Source organism: Macrotis lagotis, chromosome 1 (assembly GCF_037893015.1).
Source record: "Macrotis lagotis isolate mMagLag1 chromosome 1, bilby.v1.9.chrom.fasta, whole genome shotgun sequence".
NCBI classification, from domain to species: Eukaryota; Metazoa; Chordata; class Mammalia; order Peramelemorphia; family Peramelidae; genus Macrotis; species Macrotis lagotis.
Genome location: NC_133658.1, coordinates 934,054,907 through 934,077,783, shown reverse-complemented (window position 1 = coordinate 934,077,783; position 22,877 = coordinate 934,054,907). Strand labels below are relative to the sequence as shown.

Genomic DNA, 22,877 nt, shown 5'->3' with positions numbered 1-22,877 from the left:
GGAGCTGCTTCCATCAAGGTTGTTCATCTCATAATGTTGTTGATGTGGACATTGTTCTCTTGGCTCTATTCCCTTCACTCAGCACCAGATCCCATAAGTCATTCCAGGCTTCTCTAGAATTAGGACATTTATGATTCCTTATAGAACAATAGTATTCCATAGTATCCATGTAGTGTAACTTGTTTAGCCATTCTCCAATTAATGGGCATCCCCTCAATTTCCAATTCTTTGCCATTACAAAAAGAGCTGCTATGAATGTTTTGGAAAATGTAGGACTCTTCCCATTTTTTTTATAATTTCTTCTGGATATAGACTTTGAAATGGAATTGCTGAGTCAAAGGGTATAACAATTTTATTGCTCTTTGGGCAGAGTTCCATATTGCTCTCCAGAAAGGTTGGATCCCTTCACAACTCTACCAACAATGTACCGACATCCCAATCCTCCCACAATCTCTCCAGCATTGATCATCTTCCCTTTTTCTCATCTTGGTCAATCTGATAGTTGTGAGATCATACCTCATTGTTGTTTTAATTTGTATTTCTCTAATCATTAGTGATTTGGAAAATTTTTTTCATATGATTATATATAGTTTTACCTTCATTTGAAAACTGTCTGACCATTTATCAATTGGGGAATGTCTTGTGATTTTTTTAATATTTTTTGCAAGGCAATGGGGTTAAGTGGCTTGCCCAAGGCCACACAGCTAGGTAATTACTAAGTGTCTGAGGCCAGATTTGAACTCAGGTACTCCTGATTCCAGGGCCAGTGCTCTATCCACCGCACCACCTAACCGCCCCCAAATACGGAATTCTCATCCTAGAGGCTGAGTTTAGGTCTGTCAAATAGAGGATTGCTGTAGTCATTGACTGAAGTTTCTTTTAAACCTATCCTAAACCATTGATCCATTACTCCATTTCTTAACCAGTACCAGGCAGGTTGGATGGTATTGATGACTGCTGCTTTATATTATAGTTTTAGAAGAGGTAGAGCTAGGCTACCTTCCTTTACCTTTTTTTTAATCAGTTCCCTTGCTATTATTGCCCTTTGGTTGCTCCAGATGAATTTTGTTACATTTTTTCCTAGCTCAGTAAAGTAGTTATTTGGCAGTTTGCTTGGTATGGCACTGAATAAGTAATTTAATTTGGATAGAATAGTCATTTTTATTATATTAGCTTGACCTAACCATGAGCATTGACATTTTTCCAGTTATTTAGATCTGACTTTATTTGGGTGAGGAGAGCTTTATAATTGTGTTCAGACATTTCTCAGTTTGTCCTGGGAGGTAGATTCCCAAGTATTTAATGTTGTTTACAGTTATTTTAAATAGAATTTCTCTTCCTATGTCTTGCTCTTGGGCTTTGTTATTCATATATAGAAATACTGATAATTTTATGTGGGTTTATTTTACATCCTGCTACTTTGCTGAATTTGTTAATTGTTTCAAGTAGTTTTTTAGATGATTTTCTTGACTTCTCTAGGTATACCATCATATCACCTATAAAGAGTGAAAGTTTGAGGTCTATAGTTTATGTTTGTTATGGGGAGAACAACTCTTTGCCACTTGGAGGGCAGCTCATGGGTACATCAAGTGATGAGCCCCTCTTATTGTCCTGTTGCTATAGAGTTGGGCAGGTCTATATTAGTTCTAGAGACGTCCAGAACCTGGACAAGCAGTACCTGGAACATTTCTAGGCTTTGAAGTTTGATTAATAGAGGATATAATGTGCAAATCAGGCTCTTTTGACCTTTGAGACAAGTGACTCCCAGGTTCCCTTTTACAATTTTGATGTTTAGTTGTGTCCAAGTTTTCATGACTTCTTTGGGGATTTTCCTGGCAAAGATACTGGAATGGCTTGCCATTTCCTTCTCCAGCTTGTTTTACAGATGAAGAAACTGAGGCAAACTCAAATAACTTACCTTGGGTTCTGAGACTGGATTTGAACTCCAGAAGATGAGTTTTCCTAACCTTAAGTCTGGCACTCTATCCACTGTCCCTAAATTCAAGGGACCCACTAGTCATGTTAGATAAAGGAGGAAGGACATTCCAAAGACTGTTAAAGATTTTTTTTATTTTTTTTAACCAATTAGAAGAGAATAGTTACTGAAGTGAACAGTTTTGGGTCCTATGGTTCATCCATATCAACTAAATGGAGTCAGTTCTGTTTTACAAGAAACTGCTTTCAACCCTTCAAGGGATGTGCTGGAGTCAAACTGAACCATCTGGGGAGGGCCGCTTGTTAAGTGGTTCTTTCAAACATCTAATTCAAGGAAATTAGCAAAAGCTCCAAGTCAAGGTTTGAAGGTTTTATTGATTGTTCAGACATAAGAAATTGATGTTTTTGATAAACTGAAAATGCTCACATGGTTTGTGTTCAAATTATTTTTTCAGAAAGCCCATTGTTAAACATTTTCTAACTCGCCACTGTGTTCCATCGTCCTCTTGAAGATGACTCTACCTTAGAATTGTATGTTGTAGAGATCCTATTTCATCTCCCTTGCCCTAACATGGTTAGATATCAACAAAGCCAAATTTCTGGGAAAAGATAGTGGATAGAAAAAATCAGGGCAAGTTCTGATACCCCATTACTAATAACAAAAGGAAGCATCAAAAGGAGAAAAAGGGGAAATTATTACATATAAATCTAGGCCCAAAAGATATTCTCAACATGTGAGAAAAATAACAAATGAAAAATGAGGAAAGGATATAGGGAAAAGACCCAATCAATTAATGAATATTTTTGAAGGCCCTTCTATGGACCTTCTAATAGGTAAGAGGGGCAAGGCTCCCACAACTGAAGTAATCTTTATTCAAACTATTTAAATTCATACTAATTGGGGAGGAAATAAATACAGATGGAAATAGAAACCACATAAATATGAATGAATGAATGAAAATCATGCGAAGACACCATTGATAGGGTCGCTTAGGAGGGAGACCCTTACAGATGGGGATAGTAGGTAGGGTGTCAATAAGAAGATAGTGCATGTTCTGGGTCTTAAGGGATGAGATGGGGTCAAGTGGTACACAACAGCAGAACAGGAGGAATCCTCTATGGCAGAAATAGAGGCCAGTAGGCCTTCATCTGAAAGGAGGGGGGTGATGCATAAGTAAAGTCAAATAAAGTCAGGGATGAAGAGGTGTCTGAGATGAGCTTTTTCCTTAAATGGAATTCAAACTGCCTCAGAGTGGTGAATGAAATATATAGAAAGATTAGGAAAGAAAGAGGTATGGAATAGCTTCTCTTGGGAGCATTTATTGGAGAACCAATTTGGGATCAATTACTAATCAATAAAAGGACTGACTGCCTTCCTGTAGTAAGAAGGCCTATAGTATAAATTCGATGCAACAAAGAACATCAAGCATAGAGATCCAAGTTGGAAGAAAAGGTCTGTAATACAGGTAAATCTCAAAAAAGGAAAAGATCAATAAATTCAGTATTTGGAAAACAATAAAGAGAAATAAAGGAGGTCAAAGATGAAATATGGTTCTTCCCTTCTTCCTCTTACCCCCATGGGTTCCACACTGTCTGGAGCCCCTAGCTCTACCTGCTGGGAATGGAATATTGCTCTCTTCCTCTTATTCCCATTCTTTCCCTTCACCATTCTATGCCTTTGGGTCACATCCTCTTCTTCTGACCACTTCTCATTTTGTAGATTATCTCTTAGCCCTTTGTTTCCCACTGCCAGTTGTAGTCTTTCATGGTGCAGAACTGAAGAACCAGGCACTCCTGCTCCATTCCATCATTTCATCAACTAATTATTTATTCACTAGTACTGTGAGCAGGATGCTCCAAGGGAAACGGTTGGTTCCTGTCCTTCCTTATCAAAGCCTACCAAAATGATATTCCTATGTAAGAGATAATGCCAGTGTCTCCACCTGTGGTTTATGAGACTAATATTATCTCAGAATAAGCACAAATACTTCATGGAGTACCTGGGATGTTTACTTTTAATTTACAAATGCCACATTTCCTTTGAGCTGTTTCCATTCTGCCTTCCTCATAGACAGCAGCACCCTCACAGATGAGGGCAGGTCATCTGAGGTGGACTTGTGTCAGTGTCTTCCATGCTGCATAATCAATTCTGAAGTTAAGAGAGCCCTTCAGGGTGTCATGGTATTGCTTCTTCTAACTGCCTTGTAAATGCTTGCCTTGTGTGAATTCTCCATAAAATAGTTTTTTTTTGACAAGCATACATCTGGCTTAATAACAATGTATACAGCCCATCGTAGTTGCACTCACTGCAGTAATGTTGGAATGCTAGGGAGTTTAGCTCAAGAAAGGACCTCAGGGTCTGGTGTCTTCGCCTGCCAGGGGAGCTTCAGAATCTTCCTAAGACAATTTAAATGGAAGTGATTCAGTTTCCTGACATGGCACTGGTTCCTGACAGTCCAGGTTTCACAGGCATATAGCAATGAGGTCAGCACAAAACTCTGTAGAACTTAAGTTTGGTAAGCAGTCTAATACCTCTTCTCACCCTCACTTTCTTTTGAAGTCTCCCAAATACTGAGCTAGCTCTGGAAATGTGAGGGTCAACCTCATCATCAATGTGTACCTCCTTGGAAAGGACACTGTCAAGGTAGGTGAACTTGTCCACAGGACTGAAAACTTCTCCATTTGCTGTAATTGATGATTTAACATATGGATGGTGGGGTGCTGACTGATGGAGCACCAGGGTTTTCTTGGTGTCAATTGTTAGTACAAAGGAGCAGAGAATTGATCCATATTTTGTTGTGTCTCATCTTCACGGACTGCATTGAGTATATAATCATTTGAAACAGAAGATACTGCACCAAAACTCCCTTAACTTTGGTCTTGACTTATAGCCTTTTCAAGTGGAAGAATTTGCCATCAGTGTGATGGCTGACCTTGAGGCTATATTAATACTCAGTGAAGGCATTTGATAAAATGACTGAAAACATCATGCTAAAACATATGGGAGCAAGATCACATTTGTGCTTCACTCCACTGGTGACTGGGAAATCTCAAGACCATCATCCATGATCCAGAACCCAAGTATGCATGCTGTCTTGAAACTGACATACAATCCTGATGAACATCTCTGGACCACCAAATTTTGACATAAATTTCCATAAGACCTCATGACTGAGGGGCGGCTAGGTGGCGCAGTGGATAAAGTGCCGGCCCTGGAGTCAGGAGTAGCTGGGTTCAAATCCTGTCTCAGACACTTAATAATTACCTAGCTGTGTGGCCTTGGGCAAGCCACTTAACCCCGTTTGCCTTGCCAAAAAAACTAAAAAAAAAAAAAAAAAAAGACCTCATGACTGACAGTATCGAAGGCCTTGGTCAGATCTACAAAAGTTGTACACAGATCTCTGTTGTGTTCCTGGCATTTTTCCTGGAGTTGTCAGGCAGAAAACACCATATTCACTATTCCTCTACCCTTTCTAGAACTCCACTGGCTCTCAGGGAAATGATTATTTTCCAGGTCAAAGATCAGCTTATTGAGGAGGACTCTGGCAAGAATCTTACCAGCCTCACCCATTCCATCAGTGCAACAATCGGGAACAATTTTGGGCTGTCTGCAAAGGAGAGTGCCATCTGTATCCAGATAAGGAGCTGTGGAGTTTGAACAAACTTCAAGGACTATTCCCTTTAATTTAGAAAAAAACAGATATCTTATTGTCTGATCTTGTTACCTCTTAGACTTCTTGTCTCTTCTTTAAGGATATGATTTCTCTCTCATCACACCCAATTTGGATCAAGGTACACCATGGAAACAAAGTAAAGACTGACAGAGTGCTTTTCCATGGGGGGGGGGCAAGGGAAGTAAGATTGGGGGGAAAACTGTAAAACTCAAATAACATCTTTAATAAAAATAAATTAAAAAAAAAAGAATCTTACCAGTAAGGAATAAAAGAGAAATACCCCTGTGATTGTCACAAGAAAATCTATTCCCTTTACCTTTATAAAGATGGTCAATGGAGGCATCTTTGAATTATTGGGGATAACCTCCTTCATGCCATATAATATGGAAAATTTCAGTCAGTTTTTGGATGAGTAATGCCCCCCTACCTTGTAGATCTCAGATGGAATAGAATCAGCACCAAGTGTTGTGCCATTCAAAAGGAACTTCATGGCATTCAAAACCTCTTTGTCAGTTGAAATATCAGGGACTAATTGACTTCAACTTATGGTAAATAGTCAATGACTTATGCATTGATTGATTAAAGTGTTCAGCCCCCCTCTAGGATCATGTCTCTATCAGAAGTCAATGAGTATCCCTCAGTACTGAGTAGTTGAGCTGCACCATATGTCATTGGCCCATAAATGTCCTTCAGGGAATCATAAAAGCATTTTGGTCTGTTACTGCCTGCATAAAATTGACTTTCATCTGCCTTGTTACTGAGCCAAGAGTCCTGCATCTCTCTAAGCTTTGCTTGTACTTTACTTTTTTTTATGTTATTTTATATTAATGTGGTTAAGAGACTTGCCCAAGGTCAAACAGCTAGTCAATCATTAAGTGTCTGAGTCCAGAATTGAACTCAGTTCCTCCTGACTCCAGAGCTGGTGCTCTATTTGTTGGAAATAAATGCATCCTTCTTAGAAATAGATGAACTATCCTTCTGGTAAACCCCGTGGAGTTCTCGTATTTCCTTTAGAAGCTTCTGTATTTCCACATCAATTTCATAAATCACTTTTGGTGTTTATGAACATTCTGACAGATGAGAAAATGCAGTGCTGTATACCAGAACTCTGTAAGCTGCCCACTCTTTTTCTGCTCCACTTTTGCCAACTGTGTGTTAGCAACTTGGTTAAGTTTTTCCTCCAAGTCAGCAACCAACTGTTCCTACTCCTCTTCCTACTAGAGAGGCTCTATTTCTTGGCATTAATTCTTCCAGTAGTCCTTTTGACTTGGGGCTGCTGCTTTGGTTAAATGTGAATATTTAACTTAAGAGAGGATGAGTCTGTGATCAGTCCTGCACTCTTCACCACACATTGCCTTTGTCATTCTCTCATCTTGTCTCTTCACCATACTACCACATAGCCTAATAGATGCCAATGTTTGCTATGAGGGTGCATCTAGGAAATTTTATTGCATTTAAGTAAATCGAAGAAAAGGTTGATGGGTCATAAAGTGCACGTTTTCAGTAGTAAGTAAGTGCTGTTGTTGTTTCCAACTCCATTCCTCCCAAAGACTCTATGCCATGGCTGGTAATCTGAGCCTATTATAACATTAAAGTCACCCAGAATTATGAGATTGTCCTCTTTTGGTCCATTGATGATCAGTGTCTCTAGAGCTTCACAAAATTTATCTTCACTTTCATCAGTGTTTATTATTTTTTTAGGTTTTTTTGCAAGGCTAATGGGGTTAAGTGGCTTGCCCAAGACCACACAGCTAGGTAATTATTAAGTGTCTGAGACTGGATTTGAACCCAGGTACTCCTGACTCCAGGGCCGGTGCTTTATCCACTGTGCCACCCAGCCGCCCCCAACCCCTAATTTTATTCATGAGGATCCAATAAGATCATATTTATAAGGGCCATAGCACACTATCTTCCTAAATATGTAAAAGCAAGTCAGTTGATACAAGGAATAGAGCAGTAGGCCTGAAGTTAGAAAGTTTTATCTTCCTTACTTCAAATATGGCCTCAGAACCTAACTAGCTGTGTGATCCTGGGCAACCTTTTCTGTAAATTCATCATAAAATGAGTTGGAAAGGAAATGGCAAATAACTCCAGAATCTTTGCCAAGAAAACTCCAAATGAGATCACATAGAGAAATGACTGGAAAATGACTGAACAACAACAAAATATGTGTTCTGTTACTATTATCATTATTTTGATTCCAACTCTTCCCTCCCCAATTGTACCCTTCTTTTGGTATATTCACTCCTGTTTCCTTATGTCCCTGTTGAACTAAATATATTTACATCTGGCCTGGCTGAGATTGAAGTTCATGATCTCTTCTTCCTTCTCCTCCTACCTCTATCTTTACTTAAGAGATTGAACTCAGTAACAACCGGGACTGATTTTTGCCTTCTGTTATATGCTCAGGACCAGCACAGTGGCTAGAAGACTGATGTTGCTTAATCAATGTCTATTCATCAGTGGACTGAGTAACACCAGGCAGTGGGCTCTTGCTCACTCTCTGTGTTCTATTCCCTCCAATAATTCTCAAAGGCAAATTGTGGCCTCAGTCATATTTCTATTTCTTCCTTAGACCTAATCACCTCTGTCAGCTTCTAACCCAGATAGAATAAGACCAGAGCCAGCCCTGAAGATCACAGGCTCCCAAAGAGTCTTCTATGATGGATAACCTGGGAATCTCTACCTGCCTGAACCAAGGTGTCAATCACACCAATGATTCTCCTAGAAGGGGACAGAGAAAGAACCACAGAGAGGCACTTGAGCTGACAATTTATACAAAACTTAGCCTTGGATGACATCCAAGTATAGCAGCTCCCTTCAGTCAGAGATAATCATGAAACTGAGCTGCAGGGATTTAGATTGCATCATCTCAACTGGACTTTCTTTGTGACGAGGAAATCTTCTGTCATCTCCCTGAGTGACTCCCTATGCCACTCCTCATGGCAGCTTTCATGATCTTTTCTTTCCTTTCCCAGTGTCCCTTATGGCTAACTTGCCCTACCCTTCCTAGATACACACATCATCACCTGAAAACCTGGTCTCACAATTCACTGAAAAATTGGACATTTGTCAAGTATCATCTTCTCTTCATCTCACATCAGTCAAATGCCTTGTTTTCCTGTTTGACCTCAGTATCAGATGAGAAGATTATCCTTCTGCCTGCTCAAGAAAATCCCTTTATATTGTGAAGCTAGGTGGTGCAATAGATAGAGCTGCTCCTGGAGTCAAGAGGATTTGAATTCAAATCCAGCCTGAAACACTTAGAAATTACCTAGTTATGTGACCTTGGACAAGTCACTTAACCCCCTTGCATTAAATAAAAATTTAAAAAAAAATCCTTTTTTGTGTACAAATAAATTCTTTCTATCCTGTCATCTACATCCTGGTTCTCCTTTCACTGTGTCCAAATGGACATTTCTCTGAATTGTCAAGCTTATGGCCCTAAAGTTCTCACCCGACCATGTCACTCCACACCTTTCAGTGGCTCCCCAGAGGATCAAAGATATAACCCAATCTAGAATTATTACAACACTTTATCACCCACCCCTCTCCTACTCTTCCATTTATCCTTCATCCACTTTCTCCAGTGGTTGGGGTCTCTTTTCTCTTCCATGATCACGACACTCTTCCTCCTGACTCTGAGACTTTTCCTCCCAACCCAGTTTCCCAGAATGCTTATCTTGGCTTCCCTGAAGCCCCAGCTAGAGTCCCCTTTCTACAATCAGCCTTTTCCAGGCCTCTTTAACTTTGGGGCCTTCCCTTTCTTGACCAGTTCCAATTTATCCTGTCGATTGAGGATTTTTACATAGATGTTAATGTGTTGCCTGCCCCTCCAGACTAGGTGCTCCATGACAGCAGGGAAGTCCCTGACCTCTCCTTATGGCCCCAGTGCTTAGGCCTGGCAAGGAGCAGGCACTTAATGAATTCCAAGGCAGGTTTTCCTTCCCCCACTAGCACTTGTGTCACCACAACACAGAGAAGCCACTAGTAAACACATCTCTCATCCACCTCCTTTCACCTCACTCACCTGGACAGGGACTCCTCAGGTCTTCTTGCTCCAGTATCCAGGGCACTCCCCTTTGATCAAAATATGAGATCACATCTCCTCTGGGAACTGGAAGCCCTGGACAGAAGGAATCAGTTAGGGATGAGCTTGGAGAGTAACTTGGAATTGAGTTCTCTTTAGCACAAGGACTATGGATCCAGAGCTGCTGCATTTTAAGAATCATTCCATCATGTTCTAATGTATTTATCAGCTTTCCCCAACAGTGCTGATAATCCAAGTCAAGTAGAGGTCAGACTAATCAACCACTATGATTGATTCCACATCTGAGATGCTACCACACTGATTCCATCTTTGACCTGAACATTCCTAGAGCTTCAGAAGCAACAAAGGAAAACTTCAGGTTCCTATCACACCAGGAGACAAAGATCTTTGACAGAAAAACTGGATAGAAGGACCACCAGCATTCATCTCCTCCAATAACTGATTAATGCTCTAAACCCTTTACACTAGGGAATGGAGACTCAGATTTATCAGGAAAGGGGTCCTTACCCAGGGAGAGCAGGTTCTGGGCATTCTGGAGCATGACCTCTCTGTACAACTCTTTCTGAGGATCAAGCAAGATGCCCCATTCCTCCTGGGTAAAGTTCACAGCCACATCCTTGAATGTCACCAATTCCTAAATTATCAAAAGTATAAGACATATAAGAGTTGAAGGACATCAGAATTCTCCAAGTCTAACCATCATCAATTCAAAGGAAGCAACTAAAGCACAAAGGAGAGATGTGTCCAAAGGCAGCATCCTGTATAAGAGTCGGGAGTCAACACTTGAAACCATCATCAAGAAGAGACTAAGATTAGAAAGAAAAAACTTGAGAAATGTTTCCCAATGGAAGTAGGTAGAACTGTAAGGGAGAAAGTGATGTGCAATATGATATAAATGATTTATTCCTTTTCTTTTATTTAAAGTAATGGGGTTAAGTGACTTGCTCAAGTTCACTCAGCTAGGCAATTATTAAGTGTTTAAGTCAGGTCCTCCTGACTCGGAGGCTTATGCTCTATCCACTGTGCCACTTCATTGGCCCCATCAGTGATATATCCTAAAAAATATTCTGTGAAGAGTTTATGAGAAGCTGGCCAAGTACAGAGAATTCTGGTAGGGAGGAGGGGAAGAAGGGTGTGATCACTTAAAAGAGAACAAAGTTAAAGAAAAGATCTAGCTTTCTTCCTGAATGGCAGAAATGGGATCTTATCCAGATACAAACAGGATGGGGAAGTGAAGAGATATATTGTTACAAAAAACCAAGAGTTTCAAAGATAGAGGACAGTGTGGCTTCATTAATTTAAGAAAAAGAAATATTTAGTTATCCGGGCTTTTGTCTGAGGACATTTATCAGAAAAATGCTGCCATTTTCTTTGTGAAAAATTTACGAATTAAATAAGCCCCTAGAACTCTCGAACCTTGGGATAACTAGAGTCAAGACACTGAGGTGAGAAGCCTACTGATGGATCATATACAGGAAATGCTGATCAGATTAAAATATCCTGAGACAGCAGGAGCTTTGCCAATGTGCTTAGAATTGATGCTCTTCCTTTTCACTTTCTTCCATTTCCATTGTAAGGCTAGAATTCACTTTACAAAGATTCTGATGTTTGTGAACCACTCTCCATTCCATAGGAATAATTACCATTGTTTTATTCATCAGAGTAATTTCTTCTTTAAAAGTCTGATTGAGAAATCAGGAAAGACTAATATGAACTGATGAAAGGTACAATGAACAGAACCAAGAGGTGATACACAGAGCAATTGTACAAATTGTGAATGGCTTAACTATTCTCAGCAATACAGTGCTCCAAGACTAATTCAAAGTGTCTCCAGAGAAAGTACTAATATTGTTTGAAGAGACAGCTGCATGCCATTTCTCCTTTTCTTTCCTTTTATTTGAATCTTCTTGTACAAAATGACTAAAATGGAAATGTCTTACAAGTTTGCACATGTAAAATATAGCTCACTGTCTCAGGAAGGAGGAATGGTAGGGAAGGAAGGATAGAATTTGGAACTCAAAAGTAAAAAAAGTTAGCGGGTTTTAATATAATTGGGAAAAATTAAAATAAATTAAACTTATAAAATAATCAGATTTATGATTTATAATCCATAATACAATTCATTTCCTTTTTTCTATTATTTTACTTCTGAGCAAATGAGGGATTTGCTGCTCTGGTCATTTTGAGACTTGGAAGGTTTTTCAATAGCTCCCTGTTGAGTTACTCGTCTTCATAGTCATAGTGTGGGTTCCCATTAATGGAAGGCAGTCCTCTCACTGAAGGTTAACAGAACTCTGAGTCACTCACTCACACCCATCTGAAGCTCCTCCAAACCTCTTTTTCTCCTCAAGTGTTTCTCTCAGCCATCCTCCACCACCCGGGAATGAGGAAGATCTGAGGTCCATTTTATACTCAAGTGCCGTTGATTGAAACTCTGTCCCGGTTCGGGGTTTTTTTTGTAGATTTTGCAACTTTGAGAGCAAAAGTCCGACCTTTTTCCCCCTGAGCGTCTTCTCTCAGAGACAAAGAGGAAGCCTTTTGGTTTCTCAGAGATTAGAGGATATGATTCCTGAATAAAATTACTGAGTAAAATGAAACATAAAATACAGGATCAAGAATTCCCCCACTAATCAAGTTACAAAGGAGATTTTTTTAGAGAGTTAAATAAATTCCTAACAAAATTCATTTGGAAAAAGCAGGGAGGGCATATGGGGAGCAGCACCTGCAGACCTCCAACTAGATTCTAAAGCCACAATTCCCCCAAACCATCTGGCCCTGTGGTACTGTGAATGTTAGGTAGAAAGCAAATAGAAGAATTCTGGGACTTTAGATAGTAGAGAACATCACAGTGTTATCAAGGGCTCCTCAGTATAAATTCTTAGTCCAGAGGGATTCTCCAAGAAGACCATGACCTCAGGAAGCAGATGCCATGACCTGAAAGTGAAGAGGATTTAAGTGGGGAGGTGGGGGGGGGGGGCTGTTCAAAGTCCCCAGCCTCACTTTCTCCTCCAGTGACATCAGGCCCCAAGAGCCAGAGATGCATCAGGGTGACAGCAGCTGACCCTGGAGGCAGTGGGAATCCTTAGCCTTGTCATAGCCAAGGTCGCCAAGGTCGTTCCCAGGTCTCAAAGAGATCAGACAGAGGCCCACAGTGACCACTGTTTACCTAGCCGGAAAAAACAGAGATAAAACTGGGTGGAGAAGACCCTCAGGGTCTCTCAGGAATGAAGGGAGCAAAGAATGAAGGGAAGGCGAGAAGAACCTCTTCTGTAAAGTAAAACAAAAATCAGTCTCGGCAGGAAGACCCTCAGAGTTTCTGGTGGAAATAGGAACAATTGCTTGTTATCTTCCCTCTGGGCCCCATTGTTGGCCAATGGAGAAAAGAACCAGAGTGATTTGGGTCTGGATCTCCAAGAGATCTTTCCAGACCTTGTGGCAGACCACCACAGGTATGGGAATGAGGGAGGGAAAGTAAAAGGAGGAAGCTGGGAAGCCTTTGGATACCTTTAGTAGCTAGAGCACTGGCTTGGAATCAGGGGGTTGGGAGTTCGAATCCAGCCTCAGATACTGGACACTAACTAGCTGTGTGACCTTGGCAAGTCACTTATCCCTGACTGCCTCCCATCCAGGGCCATCTCCATTCTCTTGATTCCTATCTGGCCGCTGGACCCAGATGGCTCTGGAGGAGAAATTGGGGCTGGGAACTCAGCACAGTCCCCCATGCCCCACCCTCCAAATCCAATTCACATCTTTGTCATGGCATCACCTCCCTTACTTAGAGTAAGAGGAACAGAGACAACTTTTACTGTCCTGTTTGCACCCAGCCTGGGTTCAGGGTGGACCTCCCCTCCCTACTGCTTAGAAACCCTTAGCTAAGGACCTTGGGGATGCTGAGAAACACAGATCCAGAATATCTCTGCAACATGACTGTTGGGGGAAAGAAGGGGTCCCCTCTTTTTCTGGTTTCAGGGAATTGCACCTGGCCATCCCCTCCCCCTGAAAGTCCCTTTTTTAGGAAATCAGATGGCAAAGGGGAACCCAGAAGTCATCTCCACACCAGCCCAAAGCCCAAAGGAGCCCAGTTCATCTTATCTGACCAACTTTACATCCCAGAGTAAATACAATTCACATCCTAGGGATCTGTGCAGACTAGTAGAGATCTCTAGAAGACCCAGATTCAAAAGGTTCTAGTCCCAGGATGTGGGACCTGCAGAATATCCAAAGGCCCTTTGGGGAGAAGTCTCCAGGGCCCAAGAGAAGAGTTGGTCTGTCCCCCTTCCCTCCCCCAGCCCCCTTAATCCTCTTTGGGGTCCATACCTCCCAATAATCCCATCTCTATTTCATGGTTAACTGGGGGAACTCTGCTTTCCCCCTCCCCATTCTGCTGCCCTTCAGCACCCCCTTCCTGGGCCAGCAGCCTCCCCCACTCTGCTTCTGTATCCTCTCCCCCCCTTTCCTTATTGCTATCCTGCTTCATGATGAAGTCTTTCCCATTGAACCCTCAAAGCCCCAGCATCCTTGCCCCCATTGCTTTGAGAATACATTCACTGGGGCCTGGGATGGGGCAGGACACGAAGGTCCCTTAGAGGGTGAAGGTGGGGGGGTTGCCCTGTGCCCCGACCCGCAGGACAGCAAAGTGGGGTGTCGAGGAGGACCCAGCCTGAAAAGGAATGGGTGAAAATAAGGAGAGTGAGACCCAAGGATGGTGGATAAGGTCTGAGTTTATTTGAAAAAAGTACATGCTTATATACTGTAGAGAAGAAACAAGGGGGTTAGCTTAGGGGTGGAGTTGGTATGCCTTGGCCTGAGAGAAGGGATAGTCTGTGGTCAGTTTGTTCTTGATAACAGAGAATGAGGCCTCTTTCCTTTATCTTGGCCCTTGGTATGCCTGGAATTTTGTTTGCTCGTTTTATCTTATCTGACATGGGGCTTCTTGGCTCCTGGTTATGTCTGGAATTTGTTTGCTCTTTTTATCTTATGGGGCTTCTTGGCCCCTGGCATGTCCCCCTTTTTTGTTTTAAATTTATGGGCAGGATCCCTGTCTTAGGCTGTGCAACTTGTTTTTCATACTTGGTATCCATGACCAGGAGGGGACCTTAGCAAGGTCCTTGTTATCTCCTGTAGGATCTAATGTTCCCAAGTCATGGAGTCGCACTAAATCCCGTCATTGGGTATCACTGCAGCCCTTAGGGGGTGCCTTTCCTTGAGCAGATGCACGCATACCAAGGTGGGCGAGGTGTAAGAGCAGCGAACCTCAAGGGTTCCATTTGGAGGTCCTCACAGGACCCTTGGCTTTTCAATTGGTGGTATAAGACCGAAACTGGTTTTCCAAGGGCTGAGTCAATTTGGGATTTGATAAAGTTGGTCAGTCTCCTGAAGGCCCATGGTCCAAAAGAAATTAGAATTAGGAAGCCAATTAACAGGCCTAGAAGGCTTGGGAGCAGAGTAGAGAGCCAGGGGGATGTGGAAAACCAATTTTTATACCATGCCTCACCTTTCTCTCTCTCCCTTTTTCTTTTTTCCAGGCTATCCTTAACCCTTTGCAGACTGTCTTCTACCAGGCCAAGTTTATCCTTAAAAAAACAGCATTCTTCCTTTAGTGCCGCGCAGAGTCCCCCCTGTTGTAAAAATAACAAATCAAGACCGCGTCTATTTTGTAATGCTACTTCAGCTAGGGAGGCAACAGAATCTTTTAGGTGTTCTAACCCTGCTTGAAGTTCTGAGAGATCCTTATCAATAGCGGCGCTAAGCTGGGTGTACTGTGCATTGGAGGAAACTAAGGAGGCAATACCTGTACCAGAGCCAACAAACCCAAGTCCAATCAGGACCGCGAGTGTAACTGCTGTCAGGGGTTCTCTTTTGTCTCTGATAAGGGTACCCCTTCCATGTTCCCAAAATTGGAGGAATTCCTCCGGTTAGTGGACAGTTAGGTGAGGAAAAAGGGAGACAAGGACACAATAGTCATTTTTCTCAAGGAATTGTTTGGTGTCCACAAAGGTGGTTAGTCCTGACGAGCAGGCAAGATAGGTATTAGGAGGGGCTACAGCATATCTATAGGAAGTATTAATAAGGGTACTTTGGTTACATACTGTGTCTAGCTGAAGAGGGGGGGGAGCATTTGCGGGCCAAGGAGACAATTTCCCTGACTGGTGATTTTTGCAAGAGTGAGGCCTTGGGATTCCCCAGTGCCCCATCTGAGATCATCTGTTCCGTTGGAGTGTGTGATGTTCCCGAATTGAGTAATACCTTCATAGAAGGGCGGGGAAGAGGAATAGCAGATCCAGCATTCTTCCAATGAAGAATTCTGTATCTGGCTCAAAGCTTGCACAGAGGCATTAATGAGAGTAAGTATGATATGGGCAGTAGAGGGATCGCTAGCAGGGAGGGTGGGTCTATAAGGGACGGTGTCTAGGGAGACGGGGGTGCTGGGAGTAGGTTGGTCCAAGGGTCTGGTATTATAGATGTTAGATGTTAGCATTAGGCCCAATGGCCACTGGTTGGGAGGGGTGTGGGGATGGTTTGGATGAGTTTGATGGTGAATATAGTTCCAGGGTCATATTTAGACTTATATAATCGGAGTCCCCAGGTATATCCCCTTTCCCATCCGCGCGCCTCTTTCCCTTTCTCAGTAAACTGAATTTCCAGGGGGTTGCACCATTGGTTGTTAGTCTGGCAAGAATTCTGAGTGAGGCTATAGTTGGCGGCGACTGTTATAAAGTCTGTTTCTGAGTGTTTTATCCAGTACCCAGTACCTGTTGTTTCACAACCCCACTGTTTGCAGAAATAATCTGCCAGTCGGCCACAACGTGGGTGGGTCCGTGCATATCCGGGGCATACATAGAAGGGATAGGCTGGCAAGCTTTCCTCTTCGGTCTTTAGTGAGGCATCCAGTGGGTCCCGCATATGGGCCCCACATCACACTCCATCCTGAATCGTATTGCGAGAGTTGACAAAGGTCGGGGTATAGAGGGGGCCATGGGGCGGTTGAATCTACTTTAGATGTGCTCCAAACACGGGAGCCTTGGGAGTCTTCAACGGACCAGGTATAGTTAAGTAGTCTGTATGAGCAGGATAGTGGTAAGAGCAGGCATAAGACGAGGGCCTTCATGATGGATCCCTTATCTACAAGAGAGCACAGAGGGAGATTTCTCAGGGGGTTCCCTGGGTGGATTATGTAGTTTTACTAGACGCTCGGGCAGCCATCTAGCATTTTGAGCTGATGAATCATAAATACAGGCATGTCCTTTACCCCAGATAAGGACTGGGTCAGGTCCTTGCCATTTGTTGGAGATGGGATCTCTCCACATAGCCTGTGCATAGTTGTGTTCAGTAGTGGGATGCCAAAGGCAATCTGCTGCAGATTTGGCATTAGCATCAAGGGAGAGGAAACTGAGGACAAAGAGGGCATGGTTAAGAATAGTTTTAGCATTGTTAATCTTGGGGTAGAGTGTCTCTGACCCTTTCTGTAATTTAGTAATCATGGTTTTGAGCGTTTGGTGGGCTCTTTCTACAATGCCCTGTCCTTGAGGGTTATAAGGAATTCCTGTAATATGTTTGATACCTAAACTCTGACAGAAGTTACGGAAGGAGGCGCTTGCATATCCGGGGCCATTGTCTGTTTTAATGATCTTAGGGTTGGGGAGTGTAGCCAAGGCGGCCAGAACATGGTTAATAACATGGCGGGTAGCTTCACCGCTCTGGGGGGTGGCAAAAATAAACCCACTGAAGGTGTCGATAGAAACATGGATGTACTTAAGCTTTCCAAAAGGTGCATAGTGGGTGACATCCATCTGCCAGACTTCACCAGGAACCAACCCCCGGGGATTGACGCCGAGGTGTGGCTCTGGGAGCAGGACAAGACACCCTGGGCACTGTTTGACAATTTGTCTTGCTTGTTCCCTGGTTATACCAAATTTAAGCCTGAGTGTCTGTGAGTTTAGGTGGTGCAGCTTGTGGGCCCGCGTGGCAGCCTCTAGGGGACACAGCAACGCAGGCTCATAAGCTACCCCACAGAAACCTGTTCCTTTTCCTAAAAATGGGTCTTGAGTTGTCCGGTCCACTTGTGCGTTCCCTTCTGTCAGGGGGCCTAGGAGGTCAGAATGGGCACGAATATGACCAATGAAAAAGGGTTGACTTCTGGGAAGTATGAGCGACTGTCACTTGGCAAAGAGAGGGGAGGCATTGGTAGATGGTCGTATATAAGGGACAGTTTCTAAAAGGGGTACCGAGTGGGCAACGTAGGCACTATCTGTGTACAGATTTAAAGGATCAGGGACTGCCTCAAAAGCCCAGATGATCGCAGCAAGCTCTACAAGCTGTGCTGAGGTGTATGGGAAGGTGAGGGAGGTGATCTTCCCATTTACGCTCACTGCGGCTTTCCCAGATGCTGAGCCATCGGTGAAGATGAGATGGGCCTCCTTGAGGGGTGTCCTTTTAGTTATTTTGGGGAAGACTACAGGTGTTATTTGCAGGAACTGAATAAATTTGTCAGGGGGGTAGTGATTGTCTATGACCCCCGGGAATGAGATACAGCTCACAGCCCAGTCATCATCGTTTAATAGGAGCCAATTTATTTGTGATGCTGTGTATGGGCAAATGATGCGATCAGGTTCTTTGCCAAAGAGTCTTACTGCAGCTTCTCTTCCTCCTTTAAGGAGGTCAGCGGTGAGGTGTGGGTATGATGGGAGAATTTTGGTGGGGGTGGCTGGCATGTGTATCCAGAAAAGCGGATGATTTTGCCAAAGCAGGCCAGTGGGAGAGAGATTTGTGGGAAAGAGCAAAAGCCAGAGAGGCTTTTCAGGGCTGTAATATCCTATGTGTTGGTTTTTTATGGCTTGCTCGACTAGCATCAGGGCTGAGCAGGCTTCTGGTGTCAAGGAGCATGGGGAGGTGGGCTCTGGGTCTCCCTTTAAGATGTCAAATAATGGCTTTAATTCCCCTGTTGTTAGTTTTAAATAGGGTCGGAGCCAATTGATGTCTCCTAGTAATTTCTGAAAATCATTGAGGGAATTCAAATGATCAATACGAATATGGGCTTTCTGGGTCAAGATTTTGTTAGTGAAAAGTTCAAATCCAAGAAATAACTGGGGGGGTCGGGTCTGAACTTTTTCCGGGGAGATCCGGAGTCCTCTTTTTTCTAGTGCCTCTATAAGTTTCTGAGAGATAGTTACCAATTCTTTTTCCGTAGGTCCCGCAAGGAGGATATCGTCCATATAATGGATGATATAGAGTGAGGGATATTGCATCCTAAAGGGGTCAATAGTCTGGGCTACGTACTTTTGGCAGAGTGTAGGGCTATTGGTCATGCCCTGGGGTAAGACTTTCCATTGAAAGCGTGGGAATGGGCCACGGCAATTGGTGATGGGTAGGCTAAAGGCAAAGTGTTTGCAGTCAGCGGGATGGAGAGGGATTGAGAAAAAACAATCTTTGAGGTCAATAACTACCTTGGTAAAACCTTCAGGGATGACTACAGGCGAGGGAAGACCAGGTTGCATTGCCCCCATGGGGATCATTGTTTTATTAACCGCTCTGAGGTCATGTAAAAGTCGCCATTTACCTGAGCGTTTTCGGATGACAAAAATGGGAGTGTTCCAGGGGGACACAGAAGGTTCGATGTGTCCTGCATCTAATTGTTCCTGTACTAATCTAAAGGCTGCATCCAATTTAGCCTTAGGAAGGGGCCACTGGTCAATCCAGACGGGATGGTCATCTTTCCATGATATTTTTTCCGCCTGTAGTGCAGGGGGACCAGTGGCCCTTATAAAAAATGGTTTTCAAACCCTAATCCCGAGCGCCCTGTTTTTCCTGTAATTTGCAAAGGGAGCGGTTGGCCTTGCTTTTCTTTTCCAAGGCCTTGTCCAGGGAGAAATCCTTGAGCAAGCATCTGGCTGGTTACTGTAAAATTAGGGCTGAACATAATGACTCCCATTTGGGAGAGAATGTCTCTTCCCCAGAGGTTAACAGGGAGGCCAGGGACTACATAGGGTCGAACAGTACCTACATTTCCTTCCTCATCTTTCCAGGGGAGCCATTGAGAACTTTGTAGGGCATTTTGAGATTGTCCTATTCCTTGTAAGTGGGTCATAGAGGGCTGAAGAGGCCAGGAGGGCGGCCAACTTTCTTTGGAGAGGACTGTGGAGTCCGCCCCAGAATCTAGTATGCCGGAAAAGATCCGGCCCTGAATGGCCAATTTAAGTGTAGGGCATTCGGGTGAAATGGTTTGAGCCCAAAAAACATCTGAAGACCCTGGGTTGGAAGCTCCCCTCCTTTGTGTTACTGTTGAATATTGGATTTGCAGGGGGAGCGGGAGTGCTTGGGCAAGGCGTTGTCCTTTCTGAATAGTGATGGAGTTATTAAGAGTGGACACCATTATTCTAATTTCTCCCATATAATCATTGTCTACAAGAGAGGAGTGGACAATAAGGTCACCCAAGGTGGAGGAGGCGTGGCCAATTATAAGAAAAAGGAATCCCGGGGAGGGGGGGGGGGGGCCATAGACGCCAGTGGGGATCATACTGGGACCATCCTCAGGGTTTAATATTGTACAGGAGGAGGAACACAAGTCCACCCCTGCGCTCCCTGTGGTGGCTCTGCGTAATGGTAGGTGGGCAAGCTGTTCCCCGAGGCTTGCAGGTTGGGGGTTGTTTGAGGGGCCCGGGGCTGGCCCCTCTTGCCGTTTCCCGGAAACGGGACAATGGGTTGGCCTTCAGCGTTGGTGGTGGATCGACAGGTGTTGGCCCAGTGCTTTCCTTTCCTACATCTGGGGCAGAGGGTCTGTGGTTGATTAGGTCTTTGGTAAAAACCTCCTGTGTTGGTGTTGGTAATTGGGCATTGGCGGGCAAAGTGGCCTTCCTGGCCACACCTAAAACAGGTCTTAGATTGGTCAGAGTGCTGAAGGGCTGCCCCAACAGCTAAATGAACTGCCTGCGTAAGGGGGTCTATGTCTCTACAGAGCCTTATCATTTCATCTAAGGTTTTGTCTCTCCATTTTCCCCGTAAAATGGAGCAGCAAGTGGCATTGGCATTCTCGTAGGCTAAGCGTCTAACAAGCTGGTCATCAGCCGCTTCCTGCCCTAGGGTCCTCTCTGTGGCTTCCAGGAGCCTGCTTACATATTCTGAGAATTCCTCCTGGTTTCCTTGGACGATTTTATTGAGGGGTGCAAAAGGGGAGCCAGTGTTGGGAAGGGCCCGCCAGGCAGAAATGGCAGCACTAGCTGCCTGAGCAAGCAATCCAATCGGGAGATGGGACTGCCGGGTTTCACTAGCGTACTTGCCCTGCCCTGTGAGTTTTTCATAAGCTCCCTTAGAAGTTTTATAGGTAGTTGAAGCAATGGTTTGACAACGATCAAAAAAATCAGCCTTCCAGGTGAGGAACTGTCCTCGTGTAAGTACTGCCTGGACAACCCTGAGCCACTGGGAGGGGAGAAGATATCCCCCACGGGAGATGGCTTCTAGTGTGGAGAGAGTAAAGGGGGCATTAGGCCCATAGGTCTTAACAGCTGTATGTAAGTCTTTCAAACTTTTGAAGTGGATTTTTCTATAATTTAGTGATTTTTGTTCCCCTAGACTATCTGCCACTTCCCTTTCATCTTCCCTGTTCCTATTCTCCTCTTCCTCTTCTCCTTCGCTATGGGAAGACTCGGGGGGCTCAGCCTCTCCTGCATCGGGGTCACTATCATCTTGGCAGGATCTTGTCATGACAGGGAACACCATCTGTTTTTTATAATTCATGGCAGCTCCTGCCTTAGAGTGTCTCTGTTTTGTTTTGCTTTCACTTCTGGTTTTTGAATTAAACTGGTTTTTTAAGAGGGGGATTTTAGGGGACCTTTGTAATGAATCCTGTAGGGCAGACAACTCACCGGAGAGCTGCGTTTAGAGATCTAAAACCTCACGGAGTTCTTTTACTTGCGCGGATAGTTGCTCCGGTGCCTTATTGAGTGTGGTCATATTAGGCCCCAGGGGCAGGAAGGCAGGGATGGTTAGGTATGGAGGGGGAGCGGAGGCTAGGGGCAAGTCTGGGTTATTATATCTAGCGGCCTCTTCCTCAAGTTCTGCCTCATCGTCTGGGTCTAGAGGCTCTGAATCTGGGTCCGTTTCTGGACTGGACTGGAGATTCTTATTTCTTGTAAACACTGGGCAGGTTATGGGCTCCTCTGCTGGTGTTATCTCAGAAGGGAGAGGAGGATAGAGGGATTTGCTTTCAATAGCTGCTGAGGGAGATCTAGCTGGAGTTTTAGGGGGTTTCGCTTCCTCTTCTTTCAAAGACTTTATAGAGGCTGTACGCGAAAGAGGGCGAAGGCAGGACTCCACAACTGAAAGAAGCTGTTGTTTTGTGGGGTCCCCGGTGGCGCTTTCCACTATGTCTCTTATAAGACCCCAGTAAGAAAGGGCTGAAACAGGGACGGCATCAGGTCAATTTCTGATTAAGATCTCTTCCTACTTTCTGCCATTTGCCTGGGTGGATCTCAGGTCCTGTTACCAGAAACCACGGGCATACTTCATCTATAAAAAGGAAGAATCTAACAAGATCCTTTTTCTTTACTTTAACTCCCCTGTCTTTAAGTGCCAGTTTGAGGTCCCGTATAAAGACCTGTTCTTTAGACAGCTTGGAACCCATGAGAAAAGAATGAGGCAGACGTCACTTACCTGTTCGTGGGGCTCTCTGGAGCGATCAGAGGGGGTCGCGACGATTCTTCTTCACGGGGTCTGCCTGGCGAGAGTCCGTGCCTCGAGCCGCACGTTGGGTGCCACGTGCCCCAACCCGCGGGACAGCAAAGTGGGGTGTCGAGGAGGACCCAGCCTGAAAAGGAATGGGTGAAAATAAGGAGAGTGAGACCCAAGGATGGTGGATAAGGTCTGAGTTTATTTGAAAAAAGTACATGCTTATATACTGTAGAGAAGAAACAAGGGGGTTAGCTTAGGGGTGGAGTTGGTATGCCTTGGCCTGAGAGAAGGGATAGTCTGTGGTCAGTTTGTTCTTGATAACGGGAGGGTGAGGCCTCTTTCCTTTATCTTGGCCCTTGGTATGCCTGGAATTTTGTTTGCTCGTTTTATCTTATCTGACATGGGGCTTCTTGGCTCCTGGTATGTCTGCAATTTGTTTGCTCTTTTTATCTTATGGGGCTTCTTGGCCCCTGGCAGCCCTGGAACCTTGGATGTACCTGGGATTCTGGTTGAGGTTCAGGGAAAGGGAAGCCAAGAGGAGCCGGGCCTAGGAG

General features: G+C 44.0%; 1 protein-coding gene across 1 annotated transcript in view; it reads right to left on the bottom strand.

Annotated features, from left to right (window-relative positions):
* LOC141510189 (zinc finger protein 74-like) overlaps positions 1–22,392 on the bottom strand; it is a 22,596-nt gene extending 204 nt beyond the window's left edge. The window contains exons 1-5 of the mRNA XM_074220226.1: positions 22,306–22,392; positions 16,413–16,782; positions 10,168–10,294; positions 9,640–9,735; positions 1–113 (exon numbers count right to left, since the gene is read on the bottom strand). The exon at positions 1–113 is cut by the window's left edge and continues 204 nt beyond it. Of these exons, the coding sequence (XP_074076327.1) occupies positions 79–113; positions 9,640–9,735; positions 10,168–10,294; positions 16,413–16,499 (345 nt within the window). The 5' untranslated portion in view covers positions 16,500–16,782; positions 22,306–22,392 and the 3' untranslated portion in view covers positions 1–78. The remainder of the gene's footprint in view (positions 114–9,639; positions 9,736–10,167; positions 10,295–16,412; positions 16,783–22,305) is intronic.
* Between the last annotated feature and the right edge of the window lie 485 nt (positions 22,393–22,877).